The sequence below is a fragment of the Sylvia atricapilla genome, chromosome 3 (genome assembly GCF_009819655.1).
Source record: "Sylvia atricapilla isolate bSylAtr1 chromosome 3, bSylAtr1.pri, whole genome shotgun sequence".
NCBI lineage: Eukaryota > Metazoa > Chordata > Aves > Passeriformes > Sylviidae > Sylvia > Sylvia atricapilla.
The window spans coordinates 104,635,163-104,659,160 of NC_089142.1; the positions used below are offsets into that span (position 1 = coordinate 104,635,163).

Sequence of the window (23,998 nt, forward strand, 5' to 3'; positions counted from 1 at the left end):
AAGTCAAACACACCATGGGTTTGGTTTTTTTTTCATTTTATTTATTTAATATAAAAGTCATTGCTTCCAAAGCAAAAAGTGCAAACTGAAATTATAATCAGCATACTTTTGACAGTGCAATAGAACATTAAATTTATAAATACAAACGACAACTGAATTTTTAGCTGTCTTTAGAATTTGACATAAAATTAATACAGCAAAACTGCAAATTAAAAAAAAAGACATCCATAACTATTTTTTTTTCATGATAAATTCACAATCAGTCCAAAAATCATTCAGAATCAGTTTGGCAACTGCCAAACTGTGTGTGTGCTATTTGGCAAAAGTTGTTTGAGGTGCAAGAATCAGCACTGGTTTCTCATCTCTCAAGTTCTGCTTCCAAGATTTCTCCCCATGTGTCAACGTCCATTGGATACATGCTTTTCTCTGGCAAGCTGAACTGTGAAGGAATGTTGCTGTATTTCCCACTAAGCCATTCTTGCTTCACTTTGCTCTTCCAGTAGTTTCTCAACAGAGTAATCTGGTGGAAAAAATGTAAGAGATCTCAGAAAAGAACCAATTAAAACTGCATTCAATATAACTAAGTTTAGCACTAGAAGAACAGTGCTGGAAAAAGGATTTGGGATGTGCATCTGGATATCTAGATATTAAGCCCAGGAAGGTGCAATGCTGCCAAGAAGCAGAACATGCTCCACTTCCAACTATCCTGTTCCTGCCTCAATTCTTCAAGATGGAAAACCCAAAGCAGGAATTCATCTTAATCCTTACAAGAGGCACATTTCACTTTCTGTTTAGGTTGTGACCTTTATCTTTTGTTTGGAGGCTGGCTGGATTTTTGTCTTCTGCTTTTAGGGCAAGAAAATGTAGATTTGGTGCATTTGTTGCTTCTATTTCAACTCCTCTCAAGATACAGACGATCAGTGCAGGGAGTTCTTGAAATTGCTGTGCAAGGGTAGAAAGATCTATACACTAAAAGGGCAACCAACCACTGTCTGCCTCCCACTGCAGTAACTTGACTGAAATATCCAGTGGCTGCTGTTGTTTCTTCTTCTGCTGCTTCTCTCTGTTCACCCCTCCAGTGTCCCCTTGCTCTCAAACACACCAGCTAAAAATAAGTGGGAGATTCCCCTCTAGCTGGCCCAGAGTAATCTGTGAAATCAGGTCCTGATCTACCTCAGCTTCCAGGCTAGATTCAACACTGAGAAATCATTCAGCATGCTCTGGAGCTGAACCTGCTGCAAACTCCTCAGAGCAGTCTGTGCATGGAAGTACAAGACTTCTCTCAAAGCTGACTTTATTTTTCCCCTGTAGCCAAGAAGCATGATGATGACAACATCCTCTTTGAAGCCATCACTATTGCAAATGAAATCCGCTATTACTTGCAAGCAGCCTCATCCACAGAGTGCACACTTTGAAATCATTGTAGGGAGATGATTTCTAAACAGTTTCTAAAAGCTCCTTCCTGCTTATTTCCCCATTTTTTTTTCCTTCCTCCTGACTGTGTGTCACTTGAGGTGTACTGAGATAGTGCTATCCAGGATGATTTTTCAGGAAGGTTGTTTTTTTTTTTTTTTCCTCCTGAACGTGTGTCACTTCAGTGTATTGAGACAGTGCTAAGCAGTATGATTTTTCAGGAAGTCATTGCTAAGCAGCAGATCTATTTCCACAAAACACAACCAGGAAGAACACACTGCCTATCGCCGTCCTGTCACCCTCTCCCTGCCAGCCCCAACGTGGCCTTTGTCCCATGTTAGGGCTTGTGCGTGATGAAGGTCAGCGCTGAGGCTGTGCGGGGCAGCAGGAGGACTAATGCCGAGCCGGACGGGTTGTGTCCTGGGTAGGAAAAGGCACAGCTTTGCTTTATCTGTCAGTGTATTTTACCAGATGGCCGTCTGCCGGGACGCGCTACAGAGCCGCGCTGTCCCCCGCACAGCCCTGGGAGGGGTGGGGCGCGCTGCTGTCATTTCCTTACACTTCTCCATTGGCTCTGCTGGCAATTTGTGTCACTGCTCCGCCGCCGAAGGTGGATTTACCTTCCAGGAATAGCCGTTCCCGCGGTCGCAGTCGATCTCCCGCTGGCACACGGCGCGCACGGCCAGGCAGTGGTGCCGCCACAGCCGCTCGCTGCTCTCGATGACCCGATGCCAGCCCTTGCACGTCAAGGACGCGTGGCACAAGCTCTCCACGTCCAGCCCGCTGAAAATGCGGGCGCTGAGCTCGGGAGGAAGGGCAGACACGAAGTCACCCGCTCCTCCTCTTCCTCCCTGGGCGCCGTCGCGGCCGGCAGCGCGCTGCGCCTCCATCCCCGCGGCCTCGGGCTGCGGAGGCGTCACCGCGGCCCCTCCGTGTGCGGGCGGCCGCCGCCGGCAGCGCTGGGGGCCGGGTGCCGCCTGCCTGCTGCCATGTCGCCCTCCCGCCGCGGGTGTCACCGTGGGGCGCTGCTTTGGGGGCGAATCTTCGCAGTTTCGGCACCACAGGGGCGGCGCCGCGGCTGGCCTCAGGGAAGCCGCGCGTCACGGGGCGGCCGCGCGTCATCAGGCGGCGGCGGCTCCTGCGGGGCTCGGCGCCGCCTTCAGCCCTGTCCCTGTCCCTATCCCGGCCTCTCCTGCGGGGCTCGGCACCGCCTTCAGCCCTGTTCCTATCCCTATCCCGGCCTCTCCTGCGGGGCTCGGCACCGCCTTCAGCCCTGTTCCTATCCCTATCCCGGCCTCTCCTGCGGGGCTCGGCACCGCCTTCAGCCCTGTCCCTGTCCCTATCCCGGCCTCTCCTGCGGGGCTCGGCACCGCCTTCAGCCCTGTCCCTGTCCCTATCCCGGCCTCTCCTGCGGGGCTCGGCACCGCCCTCAGCCCCGTCCCTGTCCCTATCCTTCTCCTGTGGAGCTCGGCACCGCACTCAGCCCTGTCCCTGTCCCTGTCCCTCTCCTGCGGGGCTCGGCACCGTCCCCGTGCCATTCCCGGCGGCTCCGGCGCTCTCCAGGTGAGGCCGGCCCGGCCCCGCAGCCGCGGGGTTTAAAGGGGAGTGCTGGAGCCCCGAGCCGCGGGCGGGAAGGGCTCGGCTCCAGCGGAGGGCAGCGAGGAGAACTGGGAGAGTTAGAGCATCTCTCGGAGGAGGAAAGGCTGAGGGAGCTGGGCCTGTTCAGGTTTGAGAAGAGATGGCTGAGAGGGGACCACATTCATGAGAATAAATATCTGAGTGCCGAGAGGACGGACCGGGCTGTGCCCGCTGGTGCAGAGCAGCGGGACAAGAGGCAATGGGCAGAAACTGATGCGCAGAAGTTCCACCTGAATATGACTAAGAACTCCTTTACTTGTGCAGTGACAGCACATGGAACAGATTGCCCGGAGAGGTGGTGGAGTCTCCCTCAGTGGAGATATTCCAGAACCATCTGGACACAGTCCGTGCCATGTGTTCTGGGATGACACTTCTTGAGCAGGAAGATGGGGCCAGATGCCCACCACTGTGGTCCCGTTGAACTTCACCCATCCTGGGATTTTGTGAGCCCCTGCAGAGCTGAAGGCAGAGTTTAGTCTTTGGTGTTTCTCTTTGTAAGGTGACAGAGAGAAAGTTCAGCTCTGGAAGGGTTGGCAGAGGCTCCCCAGGGCTACTGTGCAGGGAATGCTGCAGCAATTCGACTTGTTTTTCCAAAATTATTTGTGCTGGTGAATTGAGCGCTGGAAAGGCAAGGTGTTGAAGGAAAAACAGGGGCAGTTTGAGTGTGCTTTCATAACCTAAAAAGCTTTTTAGATTAGTAGTGGCTCTGAACTGAGGCCTTTGAAATTAACATCTGAGTGTCTAGTGTCACCTCAGTGCTAGAGACTTAGACTGTAGTCAGAACTTGCTGGGAAGTGCTGGACTCGTTGGGCATCTGATTGTGAAAACTGGATCTTAATATCGTTGCCTGACTTTTAGGATAGGACCAGATTTTGGGGAGTTATGCAGATTTACCATAAAGCAAATTCTAAGATACGATTTCAGCTTTCTCGAAGTTTTGTCGTGGCAGCAACCACTGTAAATTATGTACTTAAGCCACAAAACACCACAGTCGTGATCAGCAGTTATTAGAGAGTCTTTAGTTCAAAACCCTTTAGGTGTGAGGTAAAAGGAAGGTGCATTTATTTCCTCTGTGAGTTGATGTGAGAGGATGTTGACGGTCAGTTTCAAATTGTAGTTGTTAATGGCAAACATTCAGACCAGCTTTTGTGTTGGAGTCAAAAGTTCGTGTTTATATTTGTAGCGTGTGAGTAGCTGAAATTGATTTTGGTTTTTGTCAGAAAAAAATCAGGAGGCTGGTGCAGAAGAAGCACTGACCGTTCATGCTGTTGAGATGTCCTGTATTCCACTTTTAATGGAACCAGCATGCTCCAGCTCTGAGGGGCAGGGAGCCACAAAAATGAGCAATAACGATGCTGCCTCCAGACTTTTGGTGAGTGCTTAAGTTTTTAATGACGTTTAATAATTGTAATCATGTGTTGAAAGTTAAAGGGGTGTGTTTTCTGTACAAATGAGGTGTCAGCTTTTACTGTAGTTGAGATCCCTGGGGTAGACTAGCTCAGGAAATTCAAAATGACAATGCTGTTTTCAGTAAATAATGAATGTGACTTTGGTGTATTTGTGTTGTTTTTACAGAGATTTAGAGCTTGGTTACTTTCTGGAGAAATAAATTTTAGGAGCGCAAGAAAGACTTCTCTGTGAGGATTTTTTTTTCTTGGACAAATAGGCTTTTGTTAAACTTGCTTTTTCTGATATATATATATATATGTATATAGATGTGAAAATTTTAGAGCGAGATGGGGGGTAAAGTTCTCTGAATCTTTTTGATTTGTAGCCTTTTAGGTATTTATTCCGAAGAGCTAAGAAGTTTTCTTTTCTTTTTACTGCATGAAGGTTCCTATGGATGTTGTTTTTCTCTGTGGGTGGAAACTGGAAAAAAAAAAAAAAAAAACAACAAAACCCACCTAAAATATTTGAGCAATGGTCCCCATACAAAAGTAGGGGGTTGGTTACCCAGACTGCTTTTGAAGGGCATAACTGACTAGAAACTGTGGTCTAATTTCCCCTCACTCTTCTCTAACTGGATAAAAGCACTAAACAATAAATGTTGTTTCAGGTTCCTCTTTCTCATGACAATGAAAACAAACAGCCAAAATCTATTCCAAGAAGGAGAGTGCTTCCATCATGGATGCTGGAAAGAGATCTCCTGGTGCAGAAGGTTTCCAAGCCTGTAATGACAGGAGGTAGGTTTGCAGTGTGGTAACAATTGCATTCCAGAAAGCAATTCTGTGCTTTGGTATAACTTTTAGGATTATAATGGTGGTGGTAGGAAGCAGTAATTTGCTACTTCTCTTTCCATGCTTTGTGTGAGGCAGCTGACCAAGACTGACTTCTGTTGTCTCCTTTGTCATCAGTCCTAGGGGTGTGACAGAGCTCTTTTTCATCAGTTCATTTTCTTTCTGTTCTTTTTGTTTTTAATGCCAGGTAGTAAACTCTGTTTGTTCAGCTGAGCACTGGATGTTCTGGAGCCCTCTCCTATAAACTTGCCTGTTTTGTATGTAAATTCTGGATAGTTTCTGTCTCTTTAATTCCTAGCTTTCCCCACACTTAAGTCACTGATGTTTTGCCCTTCTAAAATTGGATGCTTAATTTCACAGCTTTTAAAGGCAGAAGGGTTTGGGTGATGCTGTATGTTAGTTTTTTAATCCTTACTGATTCAAACTTGGTTATTTAATCCAAAGGTAATTCCTAGGAGGGGCAGTTCATTACAGTCTGATAGTTTCTTACCAACATGAGGCTAAAATAGTGTTGCATTCCCTCCTGGTCTTGTGGGAGAAGAAATTGCTGGACGTGTGGTGTGCTGCTGGCATATCAGCAGTGACAGCAGCAGAAGAAGCAGAAGTGATTTCAGTCACTGTCAGAGAGACACATAAGGTGCCTGTGATTGGCACAGGCTCAAGAAGATTTTCTAACATGTCTGACTTCGGTCCTGGGAGCTTCTAAAACCGCCATTGGATAAACTTCCTACGTGGCATTTATTGGCCCTTGTCACTTTTCCTGATGGAGCAGGAGGCCTATAGAAGTGAGAGGAGGAAACTGTTTCTGTCATTCCCTGTGCAGGAAGCAGCACACCCCACCCTCTTTGCCCTTCTGTGGGGAGGGGTGAAGTAGTTTGGGTGCAAACTGTAGAGTTTCCTTTGCTCTTCAATCCAGACACTTCTGGCCAGACATTGCATAACTTCTCTCCTGTTGTAAATGCAGGTGTCTGTGATCAGGGCAACTGTGGCTTTAAGCACCTCAGTCATGTGCCATTCACCACACTGCCTATTCTGTTCTTCAAAAGCTAGTTTGGAGAAAAATTATAAGATGATAAAGAAAATCTAGGGTTGTTTTTTTGGTTTTTTTTTTGTTTTTTTTTTCATCATCCCCCTTCTAAATCTAGACACTTCTGCCTTATTTATATTAAAAAATGCAACTGGCTTTGTTGAGTCCTGTACTGCTGTGATAATTTTCTTATGTTTCTGTTTTTATTTTGTATTTCTGAGGAAGTTGAGTTTGTTTGTTATTTGTCTTTTTCTTTACCAGTGCTATAACGTTTGTTACATGTGTTTATATATGTGAATGTGTTTGTTATAAACACATACATGTTTGTGAAACATGTATGCCTTTATATATGTTATAGGTGAATATAATGTTTATTTCAAAGACTGAATGCTTTGACTGTGTCAGTGTTGAGATTAGGAGCTATTGTGGGTGACATGTGTCTGAAAGCCTGACCTTGAGGGAACTGGGAGGTACACGCAAACATTATTGGAACTGTAAAAAATGTCTTTTTCACAACTGCTGCTGTTTCTCATGCCATGTGCCCTGTGCCCTGCTTTAATTATTTATAGTGTCAGGATTTCACTGAAAAAGCTGCATTCCAAAAGTACCCTTTTTATTTTTTTTTTTTTTTTTTTTTTTTTTTTTTTTAGGTAGTAAAAAGAAAAAAGGCCAAGGAGGGAGAGAAGGTCTTAGTGAGTCATTAAAATCAGAAGTACATGTACAGCAGAAAAAAAGATTAGCTTCTGAAGAAACTACAGAGGATTTTGAAGGTGGAGAGCAAGATCAAGGGAAAAGGAGCTGCCTTTCCATCCCTGTTCCTTCATCTCAGGTAACTTTTTAGCTCAGGGCAGCATCGTGATATCACAAAAAATAAGAATGTAGTTGGCAGTGTCACGTTGAAGGTCGGGTCTACAACTTTTTGTTCTGTGTGTTCTGCTAGTGAATTGTTCTGAAATACCAGTCCTGTAGCAAGGATCATGGAAGCCTCCAAGATTTGGTTTTCTGCAATTCCTTCAAAGGATCTAGGCCCTAGATGTCCCACAGAAGTACCAGACTTGGAGTTTTGCAGCAAAAGGCAGGAACACATGGGCAGAGCACCGCTCCTAGAAGTGGCTGGTGTGTGTGGTTTCTTTTTCTGAGAACCTTTGGGAACAGATGATGGTGTGATACTGATGTAATGCCACACTGGCCTTTGCCCAAGCTATTGCCATTCTAGTAGGTGAGGGGGAAAAAAGGAAAGGGGAGAAAAAAAGTCACCTGAAACCCAAAACGATTTGTGGCAATGAGCGAACAGACCCTTTGGTCCAGCTGGTCCAGTGTCTCTGTGACTTCACAGTACAGCTGCACTGACAGTTAAATCCTTACTAACAACATCTTGCCACTGGTCAAAAGAGAAGGATCATTGCTAAAGACAAAGCATCTTCTGATGAGAGCAAACTGAGGGTTTGTGTCCTTGGAATGAACCACTTGGGGAGGTGTTTTTAATGTCTGGCATTAAAATTGCCTGGGTATGTTTTAGGATCTGATAAAATACTTAACATGCTTCTGACACTGAAAATTGTTGAGGTTCTGGTTTTCAGGTTAATTGAAACAACCCATGCACGAAGAGCAAGTAGTAATAGTAGTTTTGGTATAACAGTGGTCCAACTAGATGCATGAATAACAGCTGGTGAGCTGTTTTCTCTTTGCCAAGTTATGAAATGAGTGACTAAGTAATTAATTATTCAATTTTACAATTTATAAGCAAGAAGCCTTACTTATTTTCACCTAACAATTTCATAAATCATTTTAACCTCAAGCACAGTCTAAGGAATTGCTTTCAGGACTTTGCAAGACAATTAATGCATTAGGGGAAGCAAGAGTAATAACCTTAGAGAGGTCTGAAAAACTGTAATTTGGATATCAGAGCCTAAATCACGGTCCTGCCATTGAGAAAACGTTCTGTAGGGAAGGAAACAAGCAGAAATATCCGAATTGTTGTAGCTGAAGCAGCCGCCGGAGGGCGCCGAGGCCCCGCGTGTGCTGTCCCTGGATTTTGGTTTCCCTGGATGGCAGCCTGGGGTGTCACTGATCCATGGGAGCCTTCTGTGTCCTCATGTACCATACAGGCAGCGGGCTGAAATATCTGAGAGAGAACTCTGAAGTGGTAGTGGCAAACAACAGTAATTTTTGCTTTGTTTTGCAAAGGAAGGTTTATTTCTTAAGTTGCAGTTGGTTGCTGAGCTGTGTTTTGGGAGTTGTCTTTGTCTCCTCGTTGAGTCACTAAATGTGCTTCTGTCAGGATCATCTGATATTAGTACTGCCTTTGCCCTTTCTTAATCACCTTGCTGCTCAAATGTAACTGTCTCTGGTTTAGGATAACATTTTATGGGACTTGCATTAAAAGGAAGGAAATCAAATAGCAAATCACTGGCTGGTTTTCAAGCTTTGCCAAACACACCTGTGTAAACTAAGTGTAAATTTACTGGGGGAAAACGCAGGTAATAATCTTTAGAAAGCAGAGACCTTTGAATAGTTCTGTGATGTATCAAAGTAGTTCAGCCTTGAATGTCGATATGCTTCCAGGTAATGTCTCAGCTGTCAGGGCAATGTTCTTCCCTCAATTGTGTGTCTCATATTCTTTTTCTAAAGAACACATTTCTTACTTTAAATGTTCTTTTTTTTCCCCCAAATTTAAAATGCAGTTTGTGTCAAAACTGAAGTATTTGCTTAATGGTGTCTATGACAGACTGTTAGAGATTTAGAGTCATGAGCTGAAGCATTTAGGATGTATCAATGTGGGATTAACCTCAGGGTATGTATCCTGAGTTCCCATATATTTTCTATATAGATAAGTACATGTATACTCCATATATCTTGGAGCTTAAATTATTAAGAAATTCATTAGATTAGGAAGTCATTCGTTAATCATTTAAATTGATTTTTGGATAGTAGTCCACTACATCTTATACAGTCACTACATCTTCACTTGTAAAATCCGCATTAATTTTTCAGGAGCAGTGCTTTTAATTGTAAGTTAATTTAAACTGATTCTTGGACTGTTCACAAACTGAGGTATGAGAGAAGAGGTCATGTTGTGAGGGAACTGAAGCTGAGGAAGGAAGCTGTTGGATAAGTTTTTCTTTAAGTCTCTGTGCTCTGTAAGTCTCTGTGTGTTTTCTGAACTTGAGATTTTTATTCAGCAGCTGTGTTTAGCAGTGAACTTGAATTTGGGAAGTGGAGTAGAAAGTTTTAAAAGTCTGGACCAGATGATTTCTCAAGGTCCTTTCTAACCCAGGCTGTTCTGTGACTGATTTTGAAAGTCAGAGATGATGAGGCACAGTTGTACTTCAAAGCTTTTAATTCTGAGGAGTGTAAATTTTCGGGTTCTTCAAAATGTAACCTTGTTCCACAGAATGCATCTGGATTTCCTCTTGAGACTGCCATGAGAGATATGGAAGGAAGTGGCAAGACTGGAACAAAAAACCCTGGAAGTTCTCTGGATAAAAAGGATAGGCAGCAGCATAGCAAATGCTCTAAAAGAGTAGCTCAGATCTCCAGTAAAGACAATAGAATTGAGGAAACAGAAAACAAAGAGCAGATTACTGGTTCTGCAAGCCAACAAGCTCATTGGGACAGGACTTCCCAATGCTTTGGTGCCCAAGAAGGGATTCTTGAGCCTGATGCACATCTGGACTTCAACACTGAGGTTTCTGATTCAGCCAGAAGTGCAGATGCTTCAGAAAGTTCCAAACAGATGCAGCATAAGAGGACACCTTGCATGTATGGAAGTGGCTGTTACAGGTAAAGCAAAATTAAAACCAGCTTGGGCTAGCTTGTTATTTAAAAATAATGTAATGTAGCTGTGGAAGAGAAAACTGTAGAGTTGTTACAAGCTTTGATTTGGAGAAAAAAATCTTTTGGTGAGCAGAGGACTGATGAGAAACAAATAGCAGGACAGTAATTTTAGAAGGATAAAAGGAGGAGCTGGGATGTCTTGCTAACTTCTAATACAACCCAAACAAGGGATGAAGTAGTTGAGCAAATTAAAAGATGAAGTGTTGCAGGAAATAAAAGATAAAGGTCCATTATAAAAGGAAAAGAAATAAAAGACCTATGTGTATGGTATGAGGTACTAGCAAGGAAAAGAGATGTAAAAGGTTCAAATGCCCAACACAAACCCTCTAGGTTTGTTGTATTAGCAGGTGAGACTTATATGAAAGGTGGTTGTGTTTATTGAAGTTACTGCCTGCTTTATGATCTCAATGTTTAAAATACTTATTATTTGTCGTCTGTAAATAATCAAGAATTCCTTTTATTATAACTTGATGTTTCTGCAATTTCTTTTAATCTTTCAATCAACTCCAAAACCAGAACAAATCATATTTAGAACTCGAGGTTAACCTTTATCTCGACAGTCTCTGCAAGTGAGAAATAAGTGGGGCTTTTCCTCTTTTTTTTTTTTTTTTTTTTTTTTTTTTTTTTTTAAACCCACTCATATCCTTATAAAATGGAGGTGGTAGAAGATTTGTCATGCAGATTTCCAGAGAAGTTCCAAAATACCAGTGCTGGGTGCCTGGCCTCCTGCTAGTTTATTCTGCCCAGAAAAGATCTGTGGTGTTACATTGAAGGGAAGGTTGAAATCTAGGGGTGCTCTTGGATCTAGAAAATGTCATCACAGTGACTTGTGAATTACACTTAGGAGAAGGTTTTGAGCTTCAGATAATCCCATGTACTTTGTGAATACAAAAAAACAAGGCTAATCCAGGAAACAGAAGATCCTGTGACTTTTTTCATCTTCTCCCAGGGGGTTCAGCAATAATAAAAACAGTGAGTTTGATTAGGAGCCAAACAAGCACAAGTGACTGGGTTCCTGGATGTTTGGTGGGCCTGATGCTGAGATAATCATTTGTCAAAACTACAAAGCTGTTGTATTCATGAGCACGTCACATGTTGGTTTTCATGTCACTTGGACATAGCTCATTTTTTTTCTCTTGATGATTATGACAAAAACATGTTTTATTGCTCAGTTCTGTTGATCCAGTAGTACAAATGCAGCTTCTGGTTTGATCCAGCTACTGAATTTTGCTGAGACAAGTTTTGCCCTGTATGAGTATCAAGGAGATTTCATGCTCTGATATGATGAAATATTCCTTATCTTTAGGAAGGCAAATCTTAGGTGCTGGTAATAGGGAGTAGGAGTCTGTATGTGCACATTTTTCTTCCTGGATCTCTTGATTGTGAAACATTTGGCAGCAATACTTTTGGAAAGTATTGCTTTTTAAAAAATAAAAGAATGTTCTTACTTCGTCAAGAAATTTGTAAATAGGGACAATCAAAAATGTCAGCTTTGATCTTCAGGAAATATTATGAAACTCAACCTGTTTGTTGCAGCAAAAGAAATGTGCTTTGTAGTCTGTCTGTATTTGCTTTTAATTCAAGGCCCCTAAGAAGTTGTTTCTGCATGGTGGCAAAAAGTGTGTTAAAGCAAAGTTTCAGTGTTAGCTCTAGTTATTTGACTACATTTCTGTTAGCCTGTCATAAACATTTGGGAGTAAATTTGTATCCTGTAGTTCAGTTTCTTCATCTGTGAATTCGAAAACACTCCTTTGGAAAGAGTCAAACTTGATGCACACCTCTTGCCCCAAGGAGTCTTCTTGTCACTTTCATTCGGTGTCACTTTCTGAGGTGAAAGAAATTTGAATTTCAAATTCAAAGGAGCTGCTGTTATCATAGGAGACAGAGTGCTCTGTGTATGTTGTAGCTGTCTGTATTTGTTGTTTTCAGAGGAACTCTGAATGCTGTCACATGTTCTTGTCTGCTGCTTGCTTTTCTGAAGTTAGCAGAACAGGGAATTAAAATAAATCTACCACCACCACCCTTTTTAAGGGCCACCATAGAAGGGGTATAGTAGACCTGAGCTCTCATCTCTGAAACTGGAACTCACAATCTTTCTTACACAGTTCAATCCTTTTGCCATAGCCTGGAGTGCAGTTCTCTGCTGACTGGGGCTGTGTAAATTTCTCCAGAATTGTCAGAGCAGGAGATCCTCAACCAGTTTGGATTTGTTTGTGGGTTCTTCTAAATACTTTGTTGGTTAATGAAAATAAAGGTATTTTTCCTTTCACTCTAAGCTTGTAAATTGGGCAGCTAAAGACCTGCATCTGTCTTTTTTCAGAGTCCTGTCTCCTTGTAAGAATTAAAATACAGAATTTACAAACATTTAATATGCAGTCATGGCATAACTTCAGGCTTGAATTTTATGGCTTTATAAGCAGTGCTGGTAAATAATTACATTTTCACTAGGAGGTTCTTTCAGTAGCTGAAGAAATAAGCCCACAAGATGGTGAGGGGTCTTTTGCGTGGAATTGTGAGGAGTCAAGGGTTCTGAATTAGTCAGTTAAATTTGCTTCATAAAAAGTTTTTGAAGTTGCTTTTGATAGCTACACAGATGAATAACTGTCCTAAATATTTCACTGAGCACTACTTAAGTTCTGCTTGAGGATGATTGCATTGATTCTGAAGAAGTTTTAAGGTTTTATTTGCATAGTTTTTTGTTCACATCGTTTCATGTGAGTACACAAATTTAGAGCTTCTGTGAAAGCAAAGCTGCAGTAACTGTGTCAGTACCTTCATATGAAGGCAACAGTCATAAAACTTCCTTATTAAAATAGGCTTTTATTTGGTTACTTTTCATGCAAAGTAAAGCCTAATGATTTTGTTTTGATCAAATGAATGAACACATTCCTGTGCACCGAGGCTTTGTTGTGAAACAGTTAACTTTGGAGTGCAGCTTTCAGTGTGATAGATGTGCTGCTGTAACTCAAATATCTTATGTCTACAAATAAATATTTAAAAAACCCTAACGAAACCTATAAGGAAGAAGCCTTAGGATTTTTCTGAAAAAAGGGAGGATGTTTTCTTATTAGCTCTGCACTTCTCTGCTTCCTTTTATTTTGTGCTACACATAGAATAACTATAAATTAGACAGGCAAAGCTAAGATAAAATAGGATGGTTCTACTGAGCATCTAATGTAGGACAAGCGATAGGACATGTTTGAGGTGCTCCACAGGTAATGTATAATTTGAGGAGCATTATCTACTGGCCAAAAGACCCCTGAAGCCTAGTGACAAGGACTTGTACATCACAACTCTTTTGTTGCTCTTCCTCTTTTCTCCCATACTTTTTTTCTTTTCTTCCCCTCCCCCCTTCGTTCAACAACGGCTCTTTGGTGTTGTCCAAGTAGGTCGTGAAGCAATGTTTTAAAAAGGAAACCTAAAATACAGTAAATGTGCTCATTGACAGCTTCTTTTCTTGGCAATTATGATGCTATCTTGATGTAGGAATAAGAATTAAAATTACTTCAAAGAGCACCAGTGGCTGCTGTATCCCTTTCAGAAGATAAATTGTATTTCATATGACTGAGAATTTTTGCTATTAGTGCAAGTATGTTAGCTCTGTGTATTAAGAGAACAAAGCAAATGACCTCCAAATGATTTTGGTTTCATCCTATTTATTTTTAATGGGGAAAGAAGTAGGCAGTCAGTCTGAATTTGTCACAAGTGATGTTTCATGAGAATTTCTTCTGGAATAAAAGACTGCAACCTTGCAGTAGTTTCTGGTAAATTATGTTACAGTTTGCAGAAGCAACAGAAGACCAGAACAAAAAGCCAATCACCTATGTAAGTAGATCCAAGGAATACTGGACCCTGGATAAGTGGCTTATAGAAGAGTTTATCTGTAGCTTGCTTGTGGATTTTCCTGAGTGAAAGGATATCTGGCACATGGAGATTTAAAGAATTAGTATGGATGAATATTAATTGTGAATGAATTATTACAAATTAATAGAAATGAATGGCCAGCAGAGCTCAGAGTGTTTAAGCCACCATTTTGTAAAAGCTGTAACAAATGCTCTTTTGTTATAGTAATAGTTGAAATGCTAGATGGGTATTGACTCTCTTCTATGAAGTTCAGAAGAGGTACTTGTGAATTTTTTAGAGGAGTTTCTCTGATCAGTGAGGAAGTTGCTGTGTGTGGAGGTAGCTGCACACACATGCTCGGCATGTTCCATACTTGCTTTTAAATGCAGCTGTAGCAAGTCTAAGTTAAAGCAATAAGAACTCTGTAGCTGAAAGTTGTTGTTCCTCCTGCTTGAGGCAGGCAACTTCCTTTTGTAATTTGCACAAACACACCAGAGGTTATGTGGAATGATTGAGGTAATCGCCAAAGTATTTTGTAGATGTCTTTTGGAAAATTATTTATTTAAAAATCTCACGTTTCTTGCTTCTCAATATTTTGCTTGGAGATAAAGTCTCTAAGAAATTATAGGGGAAAAGTAGATTTGCTTTTGCTACTAGTGTGTTAATTTTGATATAATTTTTTGTAGCATGTTTTGATCTGTCACATGGATTTCTCCTGAAGTCAGAACTTGTTTTTCTGTGCTCTTTTTAACTCCATTTAGAACAGTTCTAGAAGGAAGAAAAGTCTTTTTAAAGTGATGTTTATGACTGCCTAGTCTTGAGTGTTGTGTGTACAAAGCTCTTGCCTGGAAAGAGTAGAAATGGATGCATAAATTTGTGTTCCCTATTTGTTCACCTCGGATTGGAGTGTTGTGTAGAGCAAGAAGTTGTGGATGATGGTCTTGTGCTGTCCTCACCTAACACTGGTGTGACTTAGCTACACATGGAGTTGTTAATATCTTATGGTACAACTTCATGTCAGCATGCTCTTTTGTAATTCAAATAAAACCTTCTGTGTATGTGTTGGAGGCCTGAAAATTAAAGCTGAAGGGAAATAGGAAAATTCCTGGTTTAACCTCAGTTGCAGCAGGTGCTGAGACAAAATTTCTTCTATTATACTCAAAGTAGGCCATACATTTTGCATCAAGTTCAACATTTAAAGCTCCTCTTCATGTAACCACAGAAAAATGAGCTGTCAATGATCCAGCAATCCACGTTTTATATGTCCTCTTCTTGAGGTGAAATGGAGCAGTCAGTTTGGGTGTATATTTGTCTTCTGCAGGAAGAATCCCATTCACTTCCAGCAGTTCAGTCATCCTAATGATGATGACTATCATGACATGGAGGTGGTGGCTCAGGGTGACAGTGACAATCGGCCGGAGTGTCCGTATGGGACGGCTTGTTACAGGTGAGGAGCACTGGGCAAAGTGGCTTTTCTTCTTTACAAGTTAAGAATGTTCTCCCCTCCTCATTAGTAGAATAGTGACTAATTCTTGATGTTAACTTTGACTGTAGCCTTCTTTGTTTACTGCTGCCCTTAAAGCATCCAAGTCTGTGCATATTTTTAACACTGACACAGTAAAAATCACTATTTTGGTAGTGATATCAATGAAGGCTTGACTATTCGGAGATCAACCCCATATCTCTTTTCAACACTCATTAAATTGTTCTTGTAGCCCTGGTTCCATGCCTGAAATGTTCCGGTTTTTTGAAATTCTTTTCCCAAGGAATTTTCTGTAAACAGGAAAAGTGTTTTTGTAACTGTAACTTTGTTATTCATTCTTTTTCCCAAGAGGGACTTCTTCTTGATGTCTCTCTGGTCTGACCAATGTGATTGAAGAACTTTCCCTTTGTTTCACCAATCAAATTGGTCTGTGGAAAACAGCATAAAAGGGAGACACATCCCAAAATGAAAAGAGTAATTTTCAGCCTTCTGAATGTCAGTCTGTGTCGTTATGGTGTAAAACAGCATCAGTGCTTTTATAGAAACAATTTATTGTTACATGTTGTTCTTGATCTGTAACTTTTAGTTTAAATTTTGATGATGTGTTTGTTGGGGTTTTGTACAAAACCTATTTTAATCAGTACTTGATTTGTTACAAAGCATAATTGAGGTAACAGCAGTAAGATCCAGTTTATGACTGACTGCTGTTTCTTTTAAGCACTGTTGATTTCCATCAAAATATTGATGTATTCCATTTGTTTTTTAGTATCTAGAATTTACATATTTAACAGACTGTACAATGATTACAATGGACAAAAGGATACATTTGGTGGCACTGGCATTTCTTTGGGAGCAAATTGAAACTGGTGGCTACTGTTAAAGATTGTTTCTACACAGAAACATTTTCTCCTGGAAAGTGTGGTTGTCCTAAAAAGCCTCTTTGTGAAATGGAACAAAGTGAGGACAGTTCTTGGGAAAAGCCTTGGTGATACTCAGCTAATGCAGGAAAAGTGGTTCTCTTAAAAACACCTATGAGATTAATTCCCATCTTAGGCTGAGCAATAAAGGCTTATCTCAGTAATGAAATTGCCAACATATTTTTCAGGAATACACCAGATGCTTTAGCTAAACCTCAAACTGCCTCTCCTTCCTTATGAGACAACTTCTGTGTTGCATTAGGTGATAATTTCTTCATCTGTGTTTCATTCTTTGGGGATAGAGGAATGGAGGTACCCACAAAAAACTTGATCATTCTCTTGATGAAGCAACAGATGTAATTTGAAGGGATTTCGTGTTAATTTTGTTGTCCTTATCTGTTGGATAAGTTGATCTAAATGCTGTGCCTTGAAAATTATTCATTAAATACCAGTGAATTCGGCACGTTTTAAACATGCAACAAGGTAATGGATTCAAGCTTTTACTGTTTCCTTTTTTTGCAGGAAGAATCCCCAGCACAAGCTGGAATACAAGCACAGTGCACCTCCAGGTGGGCCAATTTGTTCAATACTACAGAATCACAGAATATTCTGAATTGGAAGGGACCTACAAGGACCATCAAGTCCATCTCAATAAATGCTTTAATCTCTCTTTAGGGAATAGAATGCATTTATAACTCCCTCTGTATTAAGATTTTTTTTTCTGGGATTTTTTAAAATTAGAAATTGTCAGGTAAGATACAATTTTAAAGGATTCTTTAAAAAAAATACTGCAACAATATCTGTTGCCTTTTTGTGTTTGTTGTTTTGTTTTTCTTTACCAGTGATTTTCTTACTGTGAGAACTAATTTTTGCATATATGCTGTCTTGAGGCCTAGAGAGAATCTAACTAAAACTGAATTTGAGCTCCTAATCTAACACTTTGTGGTCTTTTTATATTCCAGTAACCTGATTTGGTGAAAAAGCACAGGGGAATGTGCTGTTTACATTTTGTCTGCTCTTAAAGAATTGAAAGAGATACTACTTGTTTTTATTTTGTGGGAGTGCTTTGTCTTGATTATTGGATTGGAGTTTTTCCACATGAAATCCCAATGCAATAAACAGTAGTTTAGAGCAGAACACTTATGAAAATGTTATGATAATGCGTTTTACTTTGGAGATTCAGAGCTATGACATTATTAAGAAAGAATAACATTTATAGAAACAGTAGTGTAAAATATTTAAATGCCCTAAAATATTCCAGTTTCCTGCTTGAAAGACCCCCAATCCGAATTGATGACATTTGTCTATAGATGGCAGAGGGTAATAATTTTGAGAACAATTTACCTAGGTAATCTCTTGAGAATGATTCAAGACAAAAACATTCTTTTTGGGGCAGCAGAGTAGCTTTTATACCTGTAAGTACAGCACAACCATTTCAGCATTTGTTTAATAGGTCAGTTTCCTGTTGTGGCAGCTCTAAGAATAACCCTTACGGCAGGGTTTCTTCTGTCCTGACTAACAATTTCCCTTTCTTTAGCAACTAGGAGAGGAACACAGCAACAAACTTCAAGCAATGGTGAGTGTATTGTAAAGTTATGAGTGTGCACATCAGCCTGCAACACAGCTGCTCTGCTGTGGCTTTTTGGCATTTAATAGTGCTAGAGATGCTTGATACTACTTAGCTGAGGAGAAAGTAGTCTTTATTTTAGCAAAATCTTTCTTGTTTTCTTACAAGAAATAGGGCTTCAGTTGAATATGTGCCAGTGTTCCTAGATAATCTCATACCTGTGTTTCCCTAGAAGCAGACAAGAAAACAAACATATTTTAAGGAAATACATGTATGGTTAAATGGTGTTTTCCATCTTCACTCCTTACACAGCAGCCATAATAGGATGAAAGGAATCCAGTGTTTCGTGCACAGACAGTTCAGGTTGCTTTATAGGAAGTGATTGTTCCTGTAACATGGGGACAGTCCCTCTTCAGTGCATTGACCTTTAAAAAACATTCAGGTGATAATCTGTGCATGTGGTGATGAACTTGCTGACTCTTATAGTGAGGTGTGGATGTTTCAGGGCTTGTTAGGATACAAGTGTAGAAGTTTGTGTGTTGCAGGTGCATAGGCCCAAGTTTTAACGGCCTTAGGTCTGCTTCCAGGATTCTTTTGTGTCTCATCTTCCCAAGTTAAGCTTCCTAAAATTAAAAGTGAGTTAAAAGAGCAGTCTGAAAGTGTGATGTTGTGCAGCCTTCACTTTCAGTGGCCTGAGGGTGTGGAACTGCTGCATATGGAGTGGGAGTGGGAACTGGCTTGCCTTCTTTGAGATCACCTAGGAGTGGCTGGGAATTTCCTCAAGAAATCATCAAAATAAATCTGCTTTCTACAGAAAATAAATAAAACTGCAAATAGCTGTGGTTAGCCTTCTAGGCAAAGTGCTTTGGCCTCCGTTTCTGTTGTGGGTGAATGCAGGAGGTTGTTTTAACCTTTCCACTGAGAAATTTCTTTGCCATGCATTTTCCTTACGAGGTTTGGGTGTAGTTTGCCTATCACCAAATATTTGCTATGCTTACATCTGTGCACCAGCATGTTCTGAGGCATGTTTGTTAGCTGTGTGCTTTAGTGCATCCTGTGATACAAGTACCTGAAGTTTGATCAGAGGTGGGTGATAGAAATTTGTGTTACAGAGTGTCAAGGCATGTGATGAGTGGTGAAGGTCTTGAAATGAAGTAGGCTGGGCTGTGTGCATATCTAAAAATCTACATCTATTCTTGAAGGTTTTAAATTGTAGCTGTGCCTCTCATAAGAGCACCTTCCTTACCCAAATAATAGCTCCTCTGTGTGTAGCTGATGGTCAGGCAGGGGTGGCTCTGAAGGAAGAAGTGCTGCTCTTGCAGCATTTAAAAACTTGCACACAGAAGTTAAATTCAGTCTGTCAGATTCAACTCTTCTTACTTAGAAGACACTGGGGAAGGATTGATATCCTGCACACACAGAGAAGAAGGGAATTAATTTTTTAAGTTCTGTTTATATTTACTATTTTCATTTTTTTTAATGTCTTGTTGACTGCCTTACTTAGCTCTGGGGAGGGCAAAGCTTGATAAAATGTGATGCTCAGTTCCCACCTGAGCCTATCATACCATGTACTGCAGGGTCAGACAGACAGTAAGGGCTCCATTAACCTTTATTTTGTCACATTTGGCACAACCGCACCATTAGACATATTATATAAGCCATTAATACACATTAAATAAAGTGTATTTCAATTCCACCAGCCAAGAGAAGAGGGGAGCTCTCCACATGACAGTTAACATGTTTAGCTTTTAAGTCTAATTGCTGCCAGAACTGCCTGTAGAGAATGTTCTGAAAAATAATCTCAGGCAAATTACTGGGGAATAGTTGTAGGGAAAGAAATGAAAAGTCATTTATGCTGCCCTTCAACTGTCACTACTGAATGACTTGTCTAGGTTGTTGTTACTGAGATGAGTAACACCCTGTGACCATGGAATATGCAGGCTTCTCCTACACATTTTAGTCTAGATTTTCTAGCAAGCTGATCAGCTCACTTCAAAATAGAACATTTTGGAAGAAGCAATCAGCAAGCTTTTTTCCCCCCACATCAAGGAGATGCTTTCATAGAAAGTTTCAAGGTCGTCTTTATAGATATGCTACTAGAGAAAAGACAAAATTGAGCTTATTAATCAGCTTTAAGGGCTTCAGGGCTTAATTAAACTACAGTGGAAAGAAGTGGAGAGGAAAGGCATGAAAGGAATTGCATCTCTCATTGCTAAAATCAAAGCATTGATGTATGGGGAGGGAGAATATACTATGTACCTCTGCATTTGTAGGAAGAATATGAAAGTCATCAGTATTTTGCCAGAATTCCTGCTTGTGTTGTAAAAACTCACAGTACTATGAAAGTGACAGAGGGCTTTTCTTTGATAAGCAGCTCTTGGGCTTAATATTCTCATAACCTTAGTCTGAGAAAGGGAATTTTGTTCTTATTTTATTCAGCATCTTCATTTTGACCCCTCCCCTCCAATAATTAATTCTGAAAGGACTATATTCTGTGATTCTGCTAAGAAATTCTGCTGGTTCTGGGCTGGTTCTGGTGTCTTGATTTGAGACAAATTGGGAGGAAACATCCTGAAATGAATGTGTCCTTCCAATTATGGCATGGTTAATCACCTCTGAAATCTATTGAACAATAAAGCAGCCAGCATAAAAAGGAAGGTAATTCTGGAACAGGAGAGTTCCCACTCATAGAAAAGTGTGACTGATAAAGGCTGTGATCTGGCTACCTGAGGTACTGGTGGTGGTGTTTGTGCCTGGAGCTCTGACCTGAGGTTTCAAGAGTTTGCTGAGCAGTGCTTATAATTAATTTAAAGAGTTAGGATTTGGGCTGTGGTCTGTAGCTAAAGAAAAATTCAGTTCAGTTCAGTTTCATATGAAAGCTGGTGGCAACTGCTCAACAGATAAGTTAGCTAAACTGATATCATTGAGTGGTTATTTCTAGATAAGGTAACACAAAAATGGGAGTGTGAGAGGAAGAGGAATGAACATGATTTTACTCAGAGGTGTGACTTAAGGACAGAACAAGACACGACTGGAATATTAACAGGCCATGGCTAGTTAGGATTTTTGGACATTTAAGAGAAGAGATGTCGCAGATGTTGAGAGCAAGGCTTAAACACATCTGCTAAAATGCATTTCTGGAGGAAATTACCTTCAGAAGGGAAACACAGACTATGCAGCATGAAGACAACTGGAGAACATAGGAGGTGAGTGACCTAGAAGTCTTCCATCTCTCACATGAAGGTCAGGAAAGAAGTGAGTAGCAATTAAAAGTCCTGTCAGCTTCCAAAGAGTAAGAATATAAAGGATGGATGGAGTCAGAAAATCTAGGGTGAGAGTAGCCATCTAGCAATGGCTAGAGGCTTATCTGGAAGACAGATGTGTTGTTTAGGTAATTCTTTCTCTTGAGGAGAGAAGCTTAACTCTGTGGGCTCTGTGGGGGATCTTGAGCTCTACATTTATTACTCATGAATACATGAAATTTTTGTCCCTACAGGAAAAAGGGCTGTGAAGAAATGTGGTGTCAATGATGGTGCTGCCAATGACTATGACCTCAATGACAACTTTATAGATGATGAGGAGGAGGAGTATGAACCAACTGATGAAGACTCAGACTGGGAACCAAGTTCAGAAGAAAAGGATAACGAAGATGTTGAGACACTTGTGCAAGAAACACGTAGATTTGTTAAGGTGAAAAAATAGCTGCTCAGAACAGCCTTATGAATGTCCAGTGTGGTTGTGTTAGAACATGGTTGCACAAAGGAGAGGAATTGTTTGAAAATTTTTTTTCTCCGTGGTGTAGGCACTACAGGAAGATAATAATGGAGGTGATGGGATTCTGCAATGTCTTTCTTTTCCATATGTATTATTTTGGGGCTGGTGTGGTGTTTGTTTCATTAAGTCATGGAGCCAAAGGATAGAGCTCTGAAAATTTTTGGTTGTTTTTTTCTCTTTCTTTCTTTTATTTTTCAATGCCATTGAGATCTTGTATTTCAAAATATAATTTTAAAGATTGCTAAAGCTTCATCTTCCTATGCTTGAAAGAAGTATAGGCAGTAGGAAAGCCTAAGCCATTTTTATCGTTGAGTTAGTGCAGTTTTAAACTTCATTATTCTGCTCCCATCTTTCCCAGGCATGTTTTGTTGGTTCTCTTCAGGTATACTAGTTAAATACAGGTTGTCTAAATCACTTGAGACAGGATCTCAGTGTATTGAACCACTTTACTGGCTCAACAACAATTACAGTGTTATTTGCTCGAATTGCAACAGTAGCTCTTTCTGTGTACATCAGTGGAACTGTGTCCAATTCTCAGCGAAGTCTTGATGACTGTATTTTTGTACAATTAAACTTGTAACATACAGTGGGAAAAGCGTGCAACTCTGTCTGTGATTCCTAAAGACATTGGAAGACACTGCCTTCAGTGTGTTCGTCACTCCCCTGAGCTTCCTGGAGATCAAATTAAAAGGGTTTACTGTATTTTGGGACAGATGACTGGATCCCTTTGCTACAAGGCTCAGCTCTTTTTGGAATCTTGTATTAAATTATCTTATATTGAATTATATTATATTGAATTGTTGGATTCCTTCACCATGCTGCCACCTAAATTGGAGTTGTTAATCACAGCCTCACAGAGATGTCCTTGACTGCATATTGCTTACTGATCCTTCTAATTTTCTCTTCACCTGGTATTTTTTGGAGTGTCAGCACATGGCCCTGGAAGGCTTCTTCAAACCTTTTTGGTGGTTTTTGAAGTGTTTTCCTATTTGGCTTTTCCAGAAGCTTCCACCTTTCTTGGGGGTGTTTCACCCTATGGCTTTTTTCTTGATTTCTACAATGCCTGGCATATATTGGAGCACTTTACAGAGCCATCCTGGAGCAGTGTGTCACCCCTGGTTCTTTCAGAGTTCTGTGTGCCCACATCCTGTTGCTTTGCCTCACCCTGCTTCCTGTGATTGCTTTACATGTATTGCCTTCCACATTTTTTTCTTCTGGAATCAGAAAATGAGGTAGAGTTTTCATGGAGTTTTGATGTTCCTTTTTAGCATTTGGGAAAAATGCCTTTTTCCAGGAAGTGTTACCATGTTAGTGTTTTCTGTCACTTAGTCTTGGTTTTGAAGAAGATGACTTTACACTTTGAGCAACTTTGGGCTCAGTGCTGTTTCTTACTATCCGTGGTTATTTGGTGGTTTTGATTTTATACTGGGATTTATTCCACATTCTTTTGTTCTGGTTGGTGCTACAAAGGTCACACTTTTGAAGCTGCAGGAATTCCTGCCTCCTCAGTGGTTTTGAAGAACAGCTGAGGGAGCTGGGTGTGTTCAGCCTGGAGCAGATGGGACTCAGGGGTGACCTTACCACTCTCTACAACTCCCTGACAGGAGGTTGTAGCCATGTGGGGGTTATTCTCTTCTCCCAGGGAACAGGACAAGAGGACACAGTCTTAAGCTGCACCAGGGCAGTCTCAGGTTGGACATCAGGAGGAATTTCCTTCACAGAAAGGGTGGTTAGACATTGGGATGGGGATTCTGGTGTCTGTCTCTGGAGGTGTTTGAAGAAAGACTGGCACTCAGTGCCATGGTCTATTTGATATGGTGGTGTTTGGCCAAAGGCTGGACTCAAGGAGCTCAGAGGTCTTTTCCAACCTAAATGAGTCTGTGATTTAGAGCTTTTCCTGGCAATGTGTGTTACAGGATCCTAATAGGGAACGAGAGAGTGAGATTTCTGAGAGTCTGAGGGACAAGTGTCTATCTTGCCTCAGTTCTGCTTTTTTTTGCTCAATATGTGTTCTCCACACAGGTGGTACAGAGTGTTTGGAAAGGGGACAGCCTAAGCCAACAACACAGGGAGAATGCAGACACTAAAGGCATTGGATAAGTGCCTGAGTACTGAGCTGTCAAAAGCTGAAGCATCTGTTGCTCCTTGTTGAAGTCATGGGAATCCCTGGATGACGCCATTCCCAAGGCGTTTGATGTGAGCTGATGCAGTTTGTGGCGATGCTGTGCTGCAGAGGCAGCAGCTGGAGGGTGCTGTTGCCAC

At 41.1% G+C, this 23,998-nt stretch overlaps 2 protein-coding genes across 4 annotated transcripts; one reads left to right on the forward strand and one right to left on the reverse strand.

Moving 5' to 3' along the window:
* Positions 1-19: 19 nt before the first annotated feature.
* Positions 20-2,491, reverse strand: FBXO48 (F-box protein 48). Its single transcript, XM_066316499.1, has 2 exons — positions 2,034-2,491; positions 20-520 (listed from the first exon to the last, which is right to left on the reverse strand). The coding sequence occupies exons 1-2, from the start codon at positions 2,301-2,303 to the stop codon at positions 359-361; spliced, it is 432 nt and encodes a 143-aa protein (XP_066172596.1). The 5' UTR covers positions 2,304-2,491; the 3' UTR covers positions 20-358.
* APLF (aprataxin and PNKP like factor) lies at positions 2,403-22,331 on the forward strand. 3 transcript variants are annotated; one of them, XM_066316495.1, is made up of 9 exons: positions 2,403-2,976; positions 4,272-4,423; positions 5,108-5,234; positions 6,966-7,144; positions 9,710-10,098; positions 15,317-15,442; positions 16,918-16,964; positions 17,933-17,971; positions 21,459-22,331. In XM_066316495.1, exons 1-9 carry the CDS (start codon positions 2,403-2,405, stop codon positions 21,662-21,664), a joined length of 1,839 nt encoding a protein of 612 aa, XP_066172592.1. In that variant the 3' UTR covers positions 21,665-22,331. The 3 variants fall into 3 exon arrangements, with proteins under 3 accessions (XP_066172592.1, XP_066172593.1, XP_066172594.1); XM_066316496.1 differs by lacking the exon at positions 17,933-17,971; XM_066316497.1 differs by lacking the exons at positions 16,918-16,964; positions 17,933-17,971; positions 21,459-22,331 and adding an exon at positions 16,245-16,615.
* Positions 22,332-23,998: the final 1,667 nt, after the last annotated feature.